The sequence below is a fragment of the Fusarium poae genome, chromosome 3 (genome assembly GCF_019609905.1).
Source record: "Fusarium poae strain DAOMC 252244 chromosome 3, whole genome shotgun sequence".
Taxonomy (NCBI): domain Eukaryota; kingdom Fungi; phylum Ascomycota; class Sordariomycetes; order Hypocreales; family Nectriaceae; genus Fusarium; species Fusarium poae.
Window position 1 is genome coordinate 7,905,645 of NC_058401.1, and position 19,798 is coordinate 7,925,442.

General features: G+C 43.4%; 9 protein-coding genes across 9 annotated transcripts; 3 read left to right on the forward strand and 6 right to left on the reverse strand.

The window, feature by feature from the left end:
- Nucleotides 1–1,548: 1,548 nt before the first annotated feature.
- Nucleotides 1,549–2,584, forward strand: FPOAC1_010084 (uncharacterized protein; the record flags this gene model as incomplete). The annotated part of the gene is made up of 3 exons (XM_044854480.1): nt 1,549–1,608; nt 1,657–2,150; nt 2,200–2,584. The coding sequence occupies 3 exons, from the start codon at nt 1,549–1,551 to the stop codon at nt 2,582–2,584; spliced, it is 939 nt and encodes a 312-aa protein (XP_044707150.1).
- Nucleotides 2,585–2,870: 286 nt separating this feature from the next.
- On the reverse strand, nt 2,871–3,533 carry FPOAC1_010085 (uncharacterized protein; the record flags this gene model as incomplete). The annotated part of the gene is made up of 1 exon (XM_044854481.1): nt 2,871–3,533. One exon carries the CDS (start codon nt 3,531–3,533, stop codon nt 2,871–2,873), a length of 663 nt encoding a protein of 220 aa, XP_044707151.1.
- A 1,496-nt stretch (nt 3,534–5,029) lies between these two features.
- FPOAC1_010086 (uncharacterized protein) lies at nt 5,030–5,371 on the reverse strand (the record flags this gene model as incomplete). The annotated part of the gene is made up of 1 exon (XM_044854482.1): nt 5,030–5,371. The coding sequence occupies one exon, from the start codon at nt 5,369–5,371 to the stop codon at nt 5,030–5,032; it is 342 nt and encodes a 113-aa protein (XP_044707152.1).
- A 1,073-nt stretch (nt 5,372–6,444) lies between these two features.
- Nucleotides 6,445–7,095, forward strand: FPOAC1_010087 (uncharacterized protein; the record flags this gene model as incomplete). Its single annotated transcript, XM_044854483.1, has 1 exon — nt 6,445–7,095. The coding sequence occupies one exon, from the start codon at nt 6,445–6,447 to the stop codon at nt 7,093–7,095; it is 651 nt and encodes a 216-aa protein (XP_044707153.1).
- A 165-nt stretch (nt 7,096–7,260) lies between these two features.
- On the reverse strand, nt 7,261–9,864 carry FPOAC1_010088 (uncharacterized protein; the record flags this gene model as incomplete). Its single annotated transcript, XM_044854484.1, has 1 exon — nt 7,261–9,864. One exon carries the CDS (start codon nt 9,862–9,864, stop codon nt 7,261–7,263), a length of 2,604 nt encoding a protein of 867 aa, XP_044707154.1.
- Nucleotides 9,865–10,708: 844 nt separating this feature from the next.
- FPOAC1_010089 (uncharacterized protein) lies at nt 10,709–11,461 on the reverse strand (the record flags this gene model as incomplete). The annotated part of the gene is made up of 1 exon (XM_044854485.1): nt 10,709–11,461. One exon carries the CDS (start codon nt 11,459–11,461, stop codon nt 10,709–10,711), a length of 753 nt encoding a protein of 250 aa, XP_044707155.1.
- Nucleotides 11,462–11,828: 367 nt separating this feature from the next.
- Nucleotides 11,829–12,617, forward strand: FPOAC1_010090 (uncharacterized protein; the record flags this gene model as incomplete). Its single annotated transcript, XM_044854486.1, has 1 exon — nt 11,829–12,617. The coding sequence occupies one exon, from the start codon at nt 11,829–11,831 to the stop codon at nt 12,615–12,617; it is 789 nt and encodes a 262-aa protein (XP_044707156.1).
- A 648-nt stretch (nt 12,618–13,265) lies between these two features.
- On the reverse strand, nt 13,266–14,990 carry FPOAC1_010091 (uncharacterized protein; the record flags this gene model as incomplete). The annotated part of the gene is made up of 4 exons (XM_044854487.1): nt 13,266–14,193; nt 14,250–14,505; nt 14,556–14,712; nt 14,772–14,990. The coding sequence occupies 4 exons, from the start codon at nt 14,988–14,990 to the stop codon at nt 13,266–13,268; spliced, it is 1,560 nt and encodes a 519-aa protein (XP_044707157.1).
- Nucleotides 14,991–18,863: 3,873 nt separating this feature from the next.
- Nucleotides 18,864–19,600, reverse strand: FPOAC1_010092 (uncharacterized protein; the record flags this gene model as incomplete). Its single annotated transcript, XM_044854488.1, has 2 exons — nt 18,864–18,871; nt 18,931–19,600. 2 exons carry the CDS (start codon nt 19,598–19,600, stop codon nt 18,864–18,866), a joined length of 678 nt encoding a protein of 225 aa, XP_044707158.1.
- Between the last annotated feature and the right edge of the window lie 198 nt (nt 19,601–19,798).

The window sequence follows — 19,798 nt, forward strand, 5'->3', positions numbered from 1 at the left end:
AGATGCAGTCGTTTTAATCGAATGGTGGTCAACTGGACCCCAAGCATAGCTCAGGGCGACATATTCGAGATTTTTAGAAGCTTGGTTGTGGCTAGGGATGAAGAGCCTTGGAGGTTGGGTATCGTCACTTGTCCCAACGTCGATGAGTCTGGTGGGCACACGATTGATGCTATTCGGGATGTTCTGATGTCCACATTGACTGTGTGTGTTTTGACAGTTTTGAATCCATTTTGAAGTTATACGAACAAGGTTTTCGATGCCCTCATCTGTAGTGGTGTCCTGAATCCGGCCTATAAGTTCACTATATGTTTTAAAAGCTTGTTCTTGCGCTCCGTCATTGAACAGGACGGTCAGGTACGTGCTGTCCGTGTAACCTAGTTGTTGAACATCGACTGACAATATCTCAAAACGGTCTTCTGGCGACTCCGGGTAGAATACAGAGTCTTTGGTCGTAATCTTGATCGATGCCTCAGTGTCTTGGAACGAAACACCTTTAGCATATATCAAAGACTGGTAGGTTACTCGACATAGTTCGCAACCCTGCTTGGCTGATTGTTCGAGAGACGTGATGTTTGGCTTTAGGATTTGACTACTAGACTTATAACTGTAGGTTTTCAAAGAGTCTTGGAACGACAAGCAGTCTGAGCATAAGTGATCTGGCATGATTGAAAGTTGAAGGAGTGTTAAAATATTGGGCTGATAATGTGAAGCGACATGTCAAGCGATGTCTCACTTTTAATGACGCGACTGTAGTGGGGTTATCAAAAGTGTAAAAAGTACCCCGCACTTATTGAATAACGCTCGAGGGTAAGTCTTGAATTTATTTTTATCTGTCTAGCAAGACAGTCATCACGTTCGCAATTGAGATAATTTTCAGGAAACTTGGGCTACAGTTCAAGTTTAAATAAAAAAACGAATAAACAGCTATCCGATGGATGATCGCTTCGGGCATTGATACTCAAGTTGATTGCCTTGCCCGAAATATTTATCTCACCGGGTTCACTAATAAAAGAAATGTTCAACTGCCGACTATTGACCCAATTTCCATTCAACTAGATAGAAGATGTGAAACAGCAATAAGAGCTTAAAGTTACGAGTATCGACAATAACAATTCTGTTCGCCAGTTCGCGTATTAACCCAGTCGGCTGACTGAAGTCGAGTTCAAAGCGAACAAACTCAACGGTCGTCTCTCCAGCCAGTCTACCACCTTGAGTGCCCGGATATACAGGAATTGATATGCTCTGTCCCCACCGACTGGCAACGAATTAGCGACCATTCGTGCCTGGACCGATGGTTTCAGCCCAAAAGAAGCATAAATACAGGGGTCATGAAAACTATCGAATTGCTAGCCAGTTCTGTTCAATTAGCGCATCTTGAAATCAATAGTTTCAACTAGTCTAGGCTATTCAGCTTTCATCTTGACATGACCTGACTATAATAACAAACCCTCTGCTTTCTTGTCTTCCCCCTTTTCTTCTCTTCTCTTACCGCATTCATCCACACTCTTTGTCCTTCAGTCGCTCTTTATATACTGCAAATCTGTCGCAATGCGTGTCGCTACTACCTTTGGCTCTCTAATCTTGAGCGCTGGCCTTGTTGCCGCTCGTGTAAGTGTTATCGAATGCTACAAATATTCTAAAGTTAATTAATTCTAGGCTTGCGCTCCTCATCCACGACCAACAACAACATCGGTCAGTGGCGTCGACACTACAACCGATGTTGGATCCGACTCTACTACGATCGCAACAGCTACTTCTGCCTTGACCTCTCAAGAGACTACAACCGTGACTGAGTCTGAAACCAACGTTGAATCTTCGGTCACACTTTCGATTTCTCTGACTGAGCAAGCCTCTCTTTCTACTGAGCTCTCAACCACTCTCGACCCAACGTCTCAAGAGACTCTGACCACCACTGGGTTCGACACCGTTGTCACGTCTTCAGAAACGCCCACCACCCTCGAGACCTTTACAACTTCCGCCGCCGCTACAAGCGAAGCAACTGAAGTAACCACGACTACTGCTGGCCCTCCCCTTGAGACTATCAACATTGTACAGAACGGTGGATTCGAAGACTTTCCCCTCGAGCCATGGGAGGTAGAAGGAACTCTTCCTTCTTTTGATAGCTTTGCCGCCGAAGGAAGCCAGAGCCTGTACGTATTCCCTTAACCCTGGAACTTGTTCCGCACTGACATTTTGTAGTTCATTACCTCAAAATTTCATTGACTCTACCGCCAAAGTCTGTCAACGCGTCGCCATCGAGCAGGGCTTTGAGTACACCTTCAAGGCGTCTGTCGCTCAAAGATGTATTCTCTCGTTTGGTTCAAACACTGTCACTTGCGAGGATGATGCGAACAAGATTATATTGAGTATTGAAGGAGTATCCAACTCTGGGGAGTTAGGAGTTCGCGGTTATAATACTTTCAACGAGGTGTCGGATACCTTTTCATATGTCGGCCCAAGCATTGACCAGACGGATCTTTGCATTACCATCAAAGTCAGCGAGGCCGTTGATTACAACTTTTTCCTCGATAGCATTTCGCTTGTTCGAGGAGAACCTGTTCCTATCCCTATCGAGACGGATTAAGGTTTCACTGATGCAGTAACATTGAGGCTAGGTTGATGTCTCAAAGAGATAATCAAGTTCTAGGTATGAAGTCAAGGAGAGATACGCTATTCTTTGCTGCTATAAAATCAAAGCCTTTAGTTATTATCATACATTTTAGTAATACTCACACATATATGTTTCTTCTTATTTTTACTTGTTTGATTATTTCCAAAGTTGAAACTGCATCGCCGTGTCTTCAAGAGAAAACACAATATTCTTCATCTTTCTTCTGTTCTCAGACAGTAGGCCCCCAACTTTTTCCACATCACTTCCAGTCACACTTAATACCCAGCATATACCTTCCTCCCACACATTCAGACATCTCGCGCCACCCAGGGTCCTCCCAACAACGAATGTTCGAAGCACCGTCCTCACATGTCATCCCACCCACGAGGTCAGAAGTACCAGAGTAAACACACCCTTTGGCCTCGTGTGCGTCAAAGGCTGGAAGCTCTGTGGGAAACCTCAAGTCGTTTTCATCCCCCTCAGCTAGTATGCGGGAAAGTATCTTTGCAGAACAAAAGTCTGTAATCGGGTCATCAGGCGTATCTTGGAAGGCCATCCACAGCGGTCCCATTGCAGTTTGCATTAGAACAATGCGTACCCGATTTTGATACGGATGGGCATCAGCTATCCAGCCTCGCAACTGGCGTTGGTAATCCTCGGGGTAGACGGATCTATCCCAGAACCATGCACTTGAGTTGAATGGGACAACGTCCTCTTCTGGAATTTCCTGGCCCCCGTATAGATGGCAAGTGTCATCATCATCTTGTGATCCAGCAATAGTCACTTTCCCTTCAAGGTCAATGATAATGCCACCAGACACAAAGAAACCAGGGCCGTCATCCACACTATCGAGCTCCATCGCTAAAGGAAGGTGGGGATACTTGCCAATAGCCTTCTGCACATATTTGGCCATCGCATACATGGCGAAGCTATCAGCGTTTCGCCTAATGAAAAATGACGGGCTGAACTTATGGCGGGCGAGTGCTTTAGTTCTCTCAGCGATACAGAGACCTGTATACTGGTAGGAATTATTGTCGTTATAATAGTAAGCAGAAATATTATGAATATGCTATCCAGGTAATACTCCTAAGGCCTAGTTAATGTAAAGCAGCTTATAAAACTAGGTCTGTCCTGGAATATATACTTAGTATTAAGTTAATATAGCTTTTATTAAGTAATTTTTAAAATATAAGTCTTAAAGTATATATTTAAAATTAATTTATAAAAAAATATAATTTTTAAATTTAAATATTAGTTAATATAAATCTTATTTAAAGGTATTTATTATAATTTATAAAATTAAAATTATAATAATTATTATAAAAACTTTTATTTTTTTTAAAAATTAATTATTAAATATTTTTTTATTAATATTAATATTAATATTAATATTAATAAAATTATATAATTATATAATTATTATATAAAATAATAAACTTTAAAATTTTTATTAATTTTAATTATTTATTAAATTAAAAAATTATTTATAAAAATTTAATTTTTATAATTAATTTTATTTTTATAAAAAAAATTAATTAAAATTATTTAATATTTTATTTTATTTTAAAAATAATTTTTTTATTAATATTTAAAATTAAAATATTATAAATATAAATAATAATTAAATTATTATTTTTATTATTTTTAATTATAATATTTTTAATTATATAATTAATTATTAAATTAAGAAATTAAAATTTAAATCTTTATTATATAAAGAAAAAAAAGCTTTTAAAGTTTTTTATAAAATAAAATATAATAATAATATTAATATATTAAAAAGTAAAATATTTTAAATAAAATTATTTTTTAATTTTTAAAATAATTTTTAATAAAAAAAATAAATTATTAATAATTTATAAAGTATTTAATAAAAATAATATTATTAAAAAATTTATTAAATTAAAATTTATTATATTAAAAATCTTATAAAATTAAAAAAAAAAAAATTTAATAAAAAAAAGAAAAAACTTATAATTAATATTATAATTTTTAATATAATAAAATTTAATATAATAGAGTTAATATAGCTAGCTTATATATATATATATATACCTTTATTTTTAATATAGTTATTTAAATTAGCTTAATAGTTAAGAGGTAAGTCTTTCTTACTGTTTTCTTTAACTGTATTATTAATATTTAGTAGTTTAAAGTACCGTGGACAAAAGTTTATACGCGCATATCCAGAATCACGGTCCTTGTCAGTGGCATAGGCAACGGTAGAGGTGGTCTGACCATAAGGACAACGGTTGTCGGGGTCATTGCATTGAACATGAAGCCACTATTTAAATGGGTTCAAGCTGCTTTTACCTCTGATTATTGAAACGGTTTTAATAATCTCTGATTAACAATAAATTAGCATTAAAGATATAGCGGAATAGTCAGAAAGGGTACTTACTTACTCTTAATCTCCTTTTAATTGTCTTCATTGATGAAAGGTGGAGCAAGATAGTCGAGAGCCGCTGCCTCATTCCAGTTTAAGTTATTGCCTTGTACTGCATCCATCATCTTCCAAGATTGCTGCCAGCCAGAGTAGATGTCTTTCCTCTGAGAATTGCTGCATCCTTGCCATCCGAACAGTCTCGTAGCAGTCTCGCCAACGTCTTTCTCTGTCAAGTTATAGCGACTATCCCTAAGTGCCGCCTTGAAGATATCGATGGCTTCTTGACGATCCTGAGATAGCGCAGCAAAAGTGAATCGAGAGGTAAAGAGTAATTGATAAACAACCAGGACAAAGAAGGAACAAAGGGATCTCATGATTGAGGTGTATAAGAACTTGTGTAATTGCAGGTTGTCGTGTCTGACATCTATTGTTACGGTGCGAGACAATGGTTTATTTATAAACAATAGAAAGCAATACATATCAACATGCTCAGACCTTACCGCCCAACTGAATAATCAAAATGCATGATGGATGGTACAAGGCAGACTGAAAGTACTCCTTGAGGTTTGGTGTCATTTGCATATGATCCGAAGTATCTCTAAGTCGTTTGAACAAGAAAAGATCCCTCACATGCCTTGCCATTTCAACATGTAAGGATTTATGCAGTTGGTAGTTGGAAGTTTCAGATATAATCATATGAGTTATTTACCAACCTAACCAACAGCGTGACATATCAGAATACAATTGGGGTCCAAAGTCAGGCGCTTAACTGTCCCGTTTTTCCCCCTGTGAACTAAATTTCATAAATATGTTTTAAGTATCTTATCCCTACATTACAAACATCAAACGAATGGGAGACGTGTGAGGATAGCCAAGTATTTGAAAAGAGTTAAATTGTCTGTTTTTTCAGGCCAGTTTTACTCCCTTGTCCATTTCACAGACTTCTCAGCGAAGGATCATATCTACGGATAGAGTTTACGCGTTGGCTATGTTAATATATACGACGCAGTTCAAAGTCCAACTAACCAACGACTGACAGGGGGTTGGTGGGTCGGATGATAAGTTGACTCGCCGCATTTCCTGAAGAGCACAACCAACAATGGCTTGGCAGTAACGGCAGTTATGGATGATATGATCTGATGATTCAGATTTAGTCAGAAGTCATGCCATATTTTTTATGACTGTCTGCATTGTAATTCTATTTCTGGGACCAACAGGTTTCTCATCCTTCTGATACGTAATATTCACCCAACGAAATGCAAGGTTTAGTTAAGCAGAACCAACATGCTCAATTCCAGCGACATGAACAAAGCGTTTTGTGACGTAACAACGGGACTGGAATATCTGATATTCCTAAAAACCAACAATTTATATTTACCCCTCTTTGAGCACCAACAATGTGACACTTCCGCATGTTATTTCTTCGTCACTTCTGGATCCTGATTCAATGTTCAGATACGCCTTGCTCGCCCTGACGTCCTTTCTTCTTCAAATTTCTTACGCTGTTCAAGAACCAAGACAACATATTATATATCCTCCAACTGGCGGAGACATTCCCCTAATGCTGTCAGAAGGCGGCTGGTACGGTGATTTTGGCGTCACATGGTTTCCCCGATGCGAGTTCGGTGGTAGCGTTGGCGGCGTTGTGCATGGCTGGCCAGCCAAAGGTGGTTTCTACTCACGTCTCTGCTCTGTAGCGGAACTCGAGTTCTTGGGCCTTGACCGATTCGAGCCGTCGGACAAACCAGACGACCCTGAGAACGAGGAAGCTCACTGCGCCAAAATGCGCCAGCTAGGAGCCAATTGGTATCGTGACCCTGACCACAAACTACGCGCCGGACGGAAGTACCGGAACAAAGAACCAGATGCACCAATTCTATTTGTCGGTTGGCCTGCCAGTGGTGGTGTTTGGACCCTTAATACCAACTTTTCACAATGTGCACGAAAGGGCTTGGCGAGGATTGACAACGCGTTCACAATGGAAGAGCGCTGCAAGATGATTGAGAAACTTGGGGGAACATTTTATGCCGATCCGAAGGAGTGTCCTCATCTAGACCTTGATGGTTCTCGAGAGGGAGACAGTAGTAAAAGCTACTAGCCCTAAATGCACTACTTAAATCTCTGTATCCATTCTATTTCAACTCCCAGAATATGTAGTATGACATTGCACAAAGTAACATTGCTTGTTAAAGACTCAGAAATGCCTCCCGAGAGAGGGGGAGAGATGGATTTCAGTAAGCTAAACTAACTATGTTGAGACAGTTTAGGTAGATTGGTGAAACTCATGCAGCCCAGAACCAACACTTTCCGTCTTGTCTATTCCAGGCAGGGTAATCTCAGCCTTGGTGTTGGGTGGAATTCTCACTTTCAAATGGAACCCCTCGTCCGTCAACTTCCAATCCGTCGAAATTGTACCATATCCAGTAACAAGCTTCGCGCTTGCATGTGTAATATTCCCTCCCGGAATAGGCGCAATGGCAATCCTCTTATATCCTGGCTCAAGGGGCGCAATTCCACCAATGACTTGATGCATCCAATTGGCAACAGACCCAAAAGAGTAATGATTGAAACTCGTCATCTCGCCTGGATTAACTGTGCCATTCGCCAAAAGACTATCCCATCTCTCCCAAGTTGTTGTACCACCCATGACTACTTGATATAACCATGACGGGACTTTTTCTTGGAGGAGCATTTTGTAGAAGTCTTCGGTCGCATTGGCATCTTTCAAGGCGAAGCCGAGAGGTGCTGTACCTGCGAATCCAGTGCCGACAAGATAGTCGTTCTCTCGGATAATCTCGCGTAATGTGGCCGCTGCCTTTTGTTTTTGTTCTTCATCCTTCAAAAGGTTAAAGCCCACAGACAATGCGTAAGCGGTTTGGGTCCTGTTTGCCAACTTTCCATCTGGCGCCCAAGATTTGCGAAACTCGTCCTTGAGATCCAAGTGCTGTGCCTCGTATTTTACAGCCAGATCCGATTTTCCAAGGGCAGTAACAATTTGTGTGAGAATCTCTGTCATCCTGATCAAGTACGCATCTGACACCAGATACTTGCTAGTAGTTGCACCTCCGGGATTATCAGATGGGGCCAGAGGGTCCAGCCAATCCCCGAATTGGAAAGACTTCCGATCCCATAGGCCAGCCTCATTCCTGGGTATTCCTTGATCTATCCAGCCTTGGGCTTGAGGAAGATGTTCCTGCAAGAGTCCTTTGTCGCCGAAGGCTTGGTAGATGTTCCATGGGTTAGAGACCACGACGTCTCCCCATACTGCAGCAGGAATAGGTACCGTGCCAAACACCGTGGGAACGGTAGGGATGAAGAAAGGGGGAACCATGCTGTCATTGACCGACATTTCAGACCACACATCTCTGTGCCAACTCTTCCAGAATGAGGCTGTGTCATAGAGATAGTTGGATGTTGGGCAAAAGGCATGAGCGTCTCCAGTCCATCCAAGACGTTCATCGCGCTGAGGACAGTCGGTGGGAATAGAAAGAAAGTTACCCTTCATCGACCAGCGAACGTTGGAGTGAAATTTGTTTAACAATTCGTGTGAGCAGTTGAAGTATCCCGTCTCTTCCATATCAGTATGAACAACAATCGCCGTAACACTGTTTTCATCTAACGGTATCTCTTCAGGCCACCCATCAATCTGAGCATAGCGAAAACCGTGAAACGTAAACTTTGGCTCCCACTCAAGTGGCCCCTCTCCGCTAAGCTTGATTGTGTCGGTGGCCTTGGCTTTTCGAAGCGGTCGGATACCCAGTTCCCCATTTTCTAAAACTTCTGCATGTCTCAATGTGATGGTTGTGTTTGCAGGCCCCTCAACTCTTAATCGCAACCAACCAACCAGATTCTGACCAAAGTCGACAAGCTGCTTTCCAGACGGTGACTTGAAGAACTCTTTTGGTTTGAGCTCTTCAATTCGTCTAGCAGGAGGTTGATCTGGAGGGACGAGTTCTCCTTCGACAGCAGGAAGTAATCGAGTCTCATACCAGGATTCGTCGTTGAATCCGGGCTCTGACCATCCCTTGATCTCAGCCTCAAGGGTGCCGTCATAAGATTCTCCATCATAGATTTCTCCATTCCCAACTGGTCCGAATCCTGACTTCCAGGTCTCATCGGTATACACCTTGGACACAGTACCATTCTTGAACTTGATGTGAAGTTGTGCCAAGAGACCTGTAGAGTTGCCGTAGAGGTTTCGTTGTCCTCCCTCAAACCCTAAACGGCCAGAATACCATCCCTCACCAACTAGTGCTCCAATCGCATTCGCGCCTGGCGTAATAAGGTTGGTAACGTCATATGTGTCATAGACGTGACGGTGGTGGTAGGACTGCCATCCCGGGGCCAAGACGTGATCTCCGACTCGCTTCCCGTTGATCTCGGCTTCGTAGATACCCAAAGCGGTGATGTAAAACCTTGCTGATTCGAAACTATCAGGAATTACAAAGTCCTTTCTGAAGTATACAGGCCTTTTCGGTTCGCTCGTATTAACTTTGATAGTTGAAGCAATTGGTTTGACATTCTCCCAGCTTTTCTTGGACAAGCCAGTTTCAACAGACACCCAATCAGACCAAGGTGTTGAGGGTTGATTATTTGCGGCAAGACCATGAGCGCGAACCCTAACGGATGCATGTTCAGCTTCATCTAGAGGAGCATCTGGCCAGGGAAGGTAAAGTGAGTCGGAAGTGTTGAAAGAAAATGATTTGGGTTCCTTATTGACACTTCGGGTAACCTCAATGTCGTATGAGCTCTGTTCCCAGTTCGCAACAGGACCGTCAAATCTCCAAGAGATTCGTGGTTCAGTCTCGGCGATACCCAGAGCTGTACGATAATGCTCAAAAGAGACTCGAGATATTGTCAACGCCATGCTGAACGTTGGCTTTGATGCTGTAGTTGGACCCAATTTTGAGAACATCAGAGGGGTTATTTATGCAATTTTAGAAGACTCTACGGCAACCTCACTGCAACCTCAAATCGACGATATTGTTACGATCGATCCATATATGGCATTGCCGATGTCAACTCCCGTGCCAGATCACCGTCATAATTGCTGTCTTCATCCTCCTCGCTCAGAAATGACCCGAGGATTGGGAGTTACTTCGGCCATCAAAACGCGGGGAACCCCCCCTGCCGCCGTCACTAATGCTGGCTACCCCACAATCAACTACCCCAGACAAACGGGTCCCTTTAAGGGAAATGTGCCAGAATATTAACCTCGCTATTCTTTATGCTCAATTAGGAAGGTCTCAAACAGACAGATTTCATTTCCTAAACGAGAAGAATGTCAAAGTGAGTCCCTATTACAACTATTCCCACTCTGTATACTTTAAGCCTGTGTATAGTGACTTACTGCAGATGCCTTATCCAATATATTTGTAAGCGTTCTAACAATGGGGCACTATCAATATGTGATGATCATCGTTATTGAGTTGATTTTTTATGTATACTTCGGGACTTACGCCTCGGACATCTTCAAATAATAGTGGTGATCATCGGAATTGTATGCCCTAGATAGAGTTAAAATTCCATGTATTATACAACTGAAACTCATATAACATTGTGAAGGCTAGGGTTTCGGCCAATACCATATACCTATAATAAATACTAGCATCGTTCAAACCTTAATGCGAAATGCATAAGTGGCATAGAACGGTTGAGACTTCTGAATTTGGATCTACCTCGATACAACTGATGTAACGTATCATGAATTATTACAAAACGTCATTTAAAAGAACTGCTGCAAATCCACTGCCAGCGATAAGCCAAATACCAGCCCCTCGAGCCTTGACCTGACTTCCGTACGATTCCTCTCCCTGATCTGCCTTCGCAGTAGCCTGGGCCTCTTTTGGAGTTTCTTCGATTTTTTCTGAAGTTGTGCGGGTCTCTTCAGGTACCGTAGAAGTGACCTTCATACCAGTTGTTGCTTTTGCGATTGATGTCGATGTTTCAGTGACCTTGCCGTCCACAGTGGCATAGGCTTGGGCGTAGCACTCGCCCCAGTGAATAGTATTATTCAGTCTAGCTGAACCATACACAACACCAATCATCTGATTGAACCACTTCTTCTTGCAAACATGGGCGTACTTTACAGCGTAGGAGCTGTGCTCTGACCACCACGAGGAAGCTGAGCTACCATAGGATGACCATTCAGGCAGGAGAGTTGCAGGTGCATGGTCGCTGAAGGAGCACCAGTCTGACAGTGCTGGGTATGGGCATGTGGGTAGGCCCATTACGTCGACGTCAGTCAAAGGGCAGTCCTTGATCAGCTTGTCGCCGTAAGACAGAAGGGCTGTTGATAGGCTTCCGTTGGGAGTCAAGGCAGAGAAGATTGGGTAAAAGTCTTCGAACATGCAGTCGATGCCGTTGTCTGATGTAGTTGGCCTCGCTGTCGGGAAGAGAGAATCGTAGATGGCAGCATTGGCAGTTAAAAACTGCATGACAAAGACAAAATTACGAATTCTCATATTCGATTTGTACTTGATGGGTTTTTGTTGAGAGAGATTTTGTTGTTGCGGAAGAGATGATGAAGGTGACAGAACATAAAATGATGATAGAAGAGAAGTCCCTCGGTTCCTCATTGCCATGTGAGAATTGCAATGGAATATAGAGTCCTATTCAAGCTAGTAGCACATATGAAAATTTCTCCAACCCCTGGACCAACAGGTTGTTGCCTGCACGAGTTGATATGTGGTTACTCCGTATCGGGCATCACTCACTGAGCACCCCTGTCACCCCTGTCAGGCTGGATGACTATTAAAGACCATCTCACAACAAGTCACAACATCAACCTTGCATTCTACACCCAACTACTATCTTTTCTACAGTGAAATCATGGAGCCTCTGCCTATGAAATATTCCCCCAAAGAGATTTCAACCATAATTTTAGACTTTTACACATTTTTGACCACTATTTATTTTAACCCTAAAGACCTCAAAACCCCACCACCTGATGGCTGGCCCGGTTTAGAACCTTTTCTTAATCATGTCGCAAGGTCAGATGAAGTTGGTGAGGTGATGAAACAAATCCCTTACTTCGAGGATCCAGAGTCCCAGTATTGGGTTCACTACAAGTCTCGACTTATCAACTACCCAACTTTACCAGAGAAGGAGATCCCTGATATAATGGACTGGAGAGTAAATGTCGACAATGAATTGTGGTCAAAGCGACGCGAAACACTCATTGATCTTCATGACGTTTTCCCTCTCGCACTTGGCCACGAAACTGGGGGACGACATCTCTGGTTAAATGTGAGGGATGGCGAGATCACCGATGAAGAGAACAAGTTTCAACAGAGTGAGCCTGAGGATATCAAGGACTACTTTGATGGGTTGAAACAAGCCTACAGAGACCTCACCCTTATACCATGCCCAGGCAAAGTCACTATCGAGGTGCAGCGTCCTGTCGATGAGCTACCTGAGGGCAGGATAATTACCGAAGAAGAAGTAATTGCACAACAGGATGAGTGGGAGACAGATCTCGATGTGCAGTACATCCGACAACTGTATCGAGGATTCGGGTGGCCTGACGCTTTCAGGAAAGAGGAAGCTTTCCGTGCAGTCAATCAATTGATGGAAAAGCTTCCAGAACATCGTTTCTTTTGGGAGGATGATGACTACTAGGACCATAACTATGATCGCGAAAATTCCAACAGATAAGATCTCGCTTCTTAAGTATTGAGATAAATGTACCGTCTTTTTCAGTAAAATGAAAGTTCATGTGCAAAGCTGGACAGCTGTCAATATTTGTTTTTGACTCTAGGATACCTAGACTCCCAAATTTATTGATGCATTTTGCAATCTTATCATGTCACCTTCCTCCGACCATCAGGACGAGCATCTGTATGGGTTTCAAACCTCGAACCAACACATATGATCATGAGTAGTCTCGTGAAAAGAAATGACTCGCACCAAAAATCTCTCCTTTTCTAAACAGTGGCTGCCTACTGTTACCGAGGCATCTTTTCTCCACAGTGTTGGTGCCCCCCCATGTCTGAAAACAAAGGTTCGCTACCAGTCAACCAACATGCATTTTATACTAAATTTTCCCCACCCAGTTTGTTCTTCATTCAGACGAGGCTGCATGAGATGACATTCCGTTCTGAATGAGCGGTTTCTGTCGTAATTATGGTGTGGAAATTGATAATAGATTGTGATGGAAACAAGGGAGATCTCGATCAGTGGACAGCTGCTACCTACTGGTCAACGACAGTCTTCTCTCTAATTAACTATGTTCTCGCCTTCTAAATTTCCCCACACCACTTTGGCTACTCAAGCAGCCACACACACCCAGTACTTCTCCCACAACAAGGTACATGCAGATCCAATAGCGGGATTCCATTTATATAGATTGGCCCAAGAGATCTTATAGTAATTCTGAATAGATGCGCATGTAGTCGTTGGCTTGATAAGATGAAACTTCTTACAGCCTTTGACCATGTTTGTCTGGACAGGTGATGGGGTCTGTACACCAGCGGGAGTAGTCGGGCTAGGCTTTGGCTTCTGTCCAATAACCCCAATGCACACATTGTAACCAGCCAACAGGTTAGTACACGATCGGTTGATAGCAGTATTCCACTTCATGAAATCCGTCATGTCGATCTTGTAGTATGACTCGATTGATGAACATGTCGTTGTCTTGGAAATGAGGTGAAACTTGTTGCACGAGCTGGTCATTCCGTTCTGTATGGGTAGAGGCGTCTCGACTCCGTTGTTGCCGGTTGTGGGGGTCGGTGTCCAACCAGTAACGCTTACACAGACATAGTATCCAGCCAACAGGGACTGGCAGTTATTTCCCACTGAAGGATTCCACTTAAAGAAGGTGGCAAATGGAAGAGTGTAATGCTTCTCAATCGAGTCACAAGTCGTGGTCTTCTGCACGAGATGGTATTTGTTGCATCCCTCGGCAATCCCGGCCTGAACGGGCGTTGGTACGTTATTTGTTGCTGAAGGCTTTGCAGTGGCTGTTGGCTTGGCAGTAGTCGACGGCTTTTGGTGGCCGATCACCGAGACACACGCCCAGGCTTCAGCCCACAAGCCACCACAGTCACTCTCAACTGACGGATTCCACTTTAGAAATTCAGATTTGGTGATGGAATATTTGGAAGCAAGATATGCGCAGCTTTCTCCTGACTTTACAAAATAGAATTTGTTGCAATTGTCGGCGAGAATAAGTTGTGTGGGCTGGGGAGTATTGATGCTGGAAAGGTACATTAACGAAGAACAAACTAAAGGGGAAATGCTGCAGTTTCTTACCCGTTTGATGGCGTGGTTGGCGAAGGTGTTGGTGTGTTATTATTTTCCTTGTAGTCAAGTGTCATAACGCAAGCCCATGCATCCGACCAGAGGCCAGAGCAGTCTGACTGAGCCTCGGAGTTCCATTCCAGAAACTTTGAGAGGGAGATCTTATTCTTCACCGCGATTGAAGAGCAAGTTTCGCCTTTCTGAACGAAGTGAAATGTTTTGCAATTGCTAACAACATCTGGTTGAAGTGGCTCGGGTGTCTTGACCCCTACATTCTGTTAATATTCTGTGTGAGACGCCACTCGTATTGAAGCCTACCGTTAGTGGGTTTGACCGGCGTGCCCTGCGTAGGCTTAGTAGCAGTTGGTTTTGCAGAGGTCCCAGGCTGAGGCTGAGGGATTGACTCAAACCAGGCTTCGACACAATACGAATTGCCTACAGCCATACCTCCGCACTCGGCAGTGATGGTAGGGTTCTGTGTGATAAACATTGTCAGCCATGTTTCGTGTTCAAACTTGAGATAAAGCAACGAACCCATCGACGGAATTGATCAATAGTAATGACGTTATCCTCTAACAGTTGATTGCAAGATATTGGCTCATTCATATCAAACCACCAGGTACAATCTGTGGTTGTCCTCTCATCATGTGGAAACTTTGGAAATGAGTCTCGACGGGTGTGTCGGTCGATAACTCCACTGAGACTCTCTTGCAAGAGCCCAGCAAATGTTACGAGCTGGATGAGGCGTATCATGATGGAATGAAAAACGAGAAACTATTGACCTGGCAGAAGTTGCACTGTCTAAAGAATGGAACATAGAGGCTTTTAAGCTTGTTAAAACAGAAAAAATATAAAGACTCTAGTTGGTTCTTTTCGCTATTCTCTTGGCAATTTCTATAATATCTCTACACCACAGTCTGTCAGTTTGTGACTGGCAAGCCGGGCTTAACTCTTCAATGTGTCAGTCCCTGGCTGTTTTACGCCGTTTGGCGTGTATAATTAAGCTTTCATTGACCCTGCTCTTAGGTATTCTAGCTAGTAGGCAAGCTAGCTACTGAGGTAGAGAAAATCTAGGGCTATTTTTAAGTAGGGAAAATTATCTAATAAATTAAAACCCTCCTTAATATATTAAGATATATAGTAAAGATAATATATAATAGCCCCTTAAAAACCCTCCCTAGGATTATTTATAATAGGCTTCTTAATTAGGCCTAGCTTAGCTAGTAAGCTAGTAACCTAATTAGGAATCTCTTTTTTTCCTCTAATGGCTAACGTACATGATAAGCGGGTGCAACAGACAAGCGAGTGCAACAAAAAATCCCGCAATTTACATCTTCTCAACTTAATCAATTAATTTTCAACCACCAAATATGCCAGACCCAAATATTGAGGCTAGGATTCTTCTTGCACTTCGTGCCCTTCAAAATGACCCAAAATTAAGTCTCCGACGCGCCGCAGGCATCTACCAGGTCCGTTATTGGACTTTATATCGCCGACAGAAGGGTATCCTTTCTACGCGTGATTCTATCCCAAAATCACGCAAACTATCTGATCTAGAAGAACAGATCATAGTTCAGTTCATTCTCGATCTGGATTCGCGAGGGTTTCCCCCGCGACTGCGTTGTGTTGAGGAGATGGCTAACCGATTGCTCGCCGACCGCGAGACGCCGCCTGTCGGCAAGCGCTGGGCCTCTAACTTCGTCAAGCGACACAAAGACCTCAAGACGCATTTCCCCCGTAAATATGACTACCAGAGAGCCAAATGTGAAGATCCGACCATTATTCGCAACTGGTTTAGGCTCGTAGCAAATGTAATTGCGAAGTATGGCATCCGACCTGATGAAATCTATAACTTTGACGAGACTGGCTTTATGATGGGCGTTATTGCGAGCGGAATGGTCGTCACAGGTGCTGAAAGGCGTGGAAGACCAAAATCAGTGCAGCCTGGAAACCGGGAATGGATTACAGTCATTCAGGCGATCAATGCCGAGGGCCAAGCGATCCCGCCGTTCATCATAGGTGCGGGCCAATATCACCTCGCCCACTGGTACCGAGAAAGCAACCTCCCGGGCGATTGGGCTATTGCGACGAGTCCTAATGGCTGGACAGATAACGAGATAGGCCTCGAGTGGCTAAAGCACTTCGACCGGTGTACTACCAAGCAATCAAAGAATCGCTATCGTCTCCTGATCCTCGACGGACACCAAAGTCACCACTCGGTCGACTTTGAGAGATATTGCAAGGCAAATAAAATCATCACGCTTTGTATACCGCCTCATTCGTCTCATCTGCTGCAGCCTCTTGATGTCGGGTGCTTTGGCCTGCTTAAGAAGGCTTACGGGCGAGAAATCGAGCATTTGATCAGATGCTCCGTAACCCACATTTCCAAAACCGAGTTCTTGCCGGCTTTTTACACCGCCTACCAGGCCACAATGACAGAGAAAAATATTAAAGCAGCCTTTAGAGGAGCCGGACTTGCTCCTCTCGACCCAGAAAGTGTAATCTCGAAGCTCGATGTGCAGCTGCGGACTCCAACGCCTGTGGAGGAGGTAGTTAGCCCCTCGACCCCTTGGGTCTCAAAGACCCCAAAGACTATCCTTGAAGCCGACTCTCAGCTTGAATATCTTGAAAAGAGAATCAAAAGGCATAAAAGTAGCTCTCCAGAGTCAATTCTAGAAGCATTGAGGTCTTCTTCCAAGGGAACAAAGATAGTTATGCATAAGGTTGCCTTATTAGAGGCCAGGGTCCAAGATCTTGAACAGGCAAATAAGATACTAAGCCGGCGGCGGAGGGCAAAAAGAACCCGGCTACAGAAAGGAGGGGTGATGACAGTAGAGGAAGGAAGGCAAGTAATTGATCAAACGGATGTTGATGCGCAGGCGGTGGCTGGACCATCGAGAAGTGGTGGTCAAGGAGGGCCTCCGCGAATGAAGGAAAGGCGCTGTGGAGCGTGCGGCAAGACAGGACATAATGCAAGGACCTGTCAGATACTTGTCGCTATGTCTATGGAAGAATATAGCGATTAATTTTACTTAATTAATAGTCTGTTGTGTTTTTATTGCTATTTCTATCTGAGATGTTGTGATGTTGTGTTGCACTCGCTTGTCTGTTGCACCCGCTTATCATGTACGTTAGTAAATTTAGGAGTCGTAAGATTTAAACCTACTACCTTCGGCTCAGAGGATAAGCCGTTGGCTAAGCCCGGTGACCACTAACCGCTAGACCACCGACCCCCTACGCCATTTGGCAACATACATGCATATATGGTGTTTGTCGAAAGGGCGTCCGACACTAGCGGAGACTACGGACTATTAGACCCTTTCAGTTGTGAGGGTAACCCTTGATTGAGCCAGGACAGTCCTCATGTATCAGTGACATGCACGTGAACTGAATTTTTACATAATATCTCTATCAGGTCACATTCGGTTAGCCGCCTCGGGACATTCCGATCTCCACAACTACTAGATAAAAAGCTCCACCAAGAACATCTTTTGTGGAGAGTCTCAGGTGAAATGAAGAGAACGGATGTTGTTGGTCGTCAATTGCAAGGGTGAGTCTGTGTTGGTTCTATCTCTCAACCATATAAAGTAGAAGATAGGTCGGTTTGGTCGAATGAATAAGCTTGGCGTTTGTCAGCAACTGTCTGAGAGCTTCATGGATGCCCAGAAGTAGTTAATTACTCTCGGCACTTTAAATCTTGGCATGAAACAGGTCCAACTGTTCCATTTACTAACATTATTGTGGGTAGTCTGTATTTCCAGCCCAATTATGAGTCTCCGCGCGCCGTTCAACTTGATTTCGACTATAGGGTATGAGTCTACTTCCCACAATGTGAGGGATTCCAACCTATACTATCGCTATCTTGTCGTTTAATGCATGTTCTCAGGGGCTCGATGATTTTTAGAAGATTCCTGACTTTCAAAAGTACTGATACGAACTATGGTTGTCAAAACCTCGATCAATAGACACAAAGCTGGTATTGGGTCAGATCAGACTTTTTACAATCCCCATGATAAGGGGTAATCCCGGCAATGACATGACTATCAACATTTTGAACACAGTCTAGCAGTGGGGAAATTTCAAGGATCCATTGAGTGAAGCAAGGATTAGGATTCCGCCTCATTTGTTTCCGTTTCTTGGCTGTTTTAGTGTGAGTGATAGCAACTTTAGCGCTGGGTCGCGAAACAACCCTGAAAATGCATTTTATCTCCGACGATCATAAACACGTGGGCTGGCGCGATTGAAAGTGCGTTTTTTATGAAAATTTCGCATGATGGTTGTCTGGTGTTACAAGGAATTGCTCAACTACTCTGTACATTAGAGGGGGTAATCTTACAAGTGGACGGCCAAGGCAGTCCGATCTGTACAGAGTAGGGCAACAGATATCAAGCATCAATGCACTCCCGCCACACTGTAGCCAGACCAGTGAGTCACTAATACAATTGACAGAGATTAAGTAAACTCATCCCCTTGTAATTAATCAAGTTTATAATGGGAGAAATAAGTCAGACAAGAGCAATAAGCTTATAGTTAAGCTTTACTTATAAATATTTAATATAGAATGTAACATGTAATCCGTTCCGTGTGACAGCAGCGGTAAAGAGAGGAGAAGAAAGTAAAGTCTTTCTAAATATCTACAGCAGAGTGTTAGCAGCAACAGCAGCCAGTCCTGTTCCCGCAACCAGCCACATACCCATATCATCTCGCTTTCCAGCAATACCGTTCAAGCTTCCAGTGTCGGAAGCAGTAGCCGTGGCACCAGCAACACCGTCCAAGTTTCCAGTGTTGGAAGCAGTAGCCGTGGCACCAGTTTGAGCAACGCTTGGTTCAGCAGTTGCAGTGGTCTCCAAATTGGTCTTCGGCTCCCCGGAAGCATGTGCCGCGGCATGGCAGCCCGCAAAGGCGATGGTGTCGTTTAGCCAGACAGCACCATGAGGCAAGGAAGTCATGGCTCTGAACCATCGGTTGGGGCAGTACTCAGCGTACTCCACAGCCTCAGAGCTGTGTTCCGCCCACCATGACGAAGCAATACTGCCGTAAGACGAGTACTCAGTCAAAAGGCTAGAAGGTGCGAATTTCGTGAAGTCACACAACTCAGAGTGAGGGGGGAATGTGCAGACCCGCATTCCCATAGCATCAGTCAAAGTCGACTTGCAACCCTTCTGCATCTCATCACCGTGGTCAACCAAGGCGTCGAAAAGTGCTCCTGTCGGTTTAGGTACGTCAAAAAATGACTCGAATGTGTGAGTATAACATCGCCAGGGGTCACTGGTGATAGTTCCCTGAGTCGTAGGTAGGATTGTATCAAAGATGGAAGCCGAGACAACGCTCATTTGAAGAATGAAAGCTGATGTGGACTTCATGTTGAGTAAAGTAATGATAGAAAAGACTGGTGTTTATTCTCTAGTTTGAAGAGAAGGAATGTAGCCTTGTAAGGAGAAAAAGGGCAAGACACAGAAGTTGATTGAATGAAGAGAATAAACAAAAAGGAATTTGTAAAGGTGCCGAGGTTCTCCTGGTTTTTCTCCTTCGCGTCTCGCGGTTCAAATAGAATGTCACTG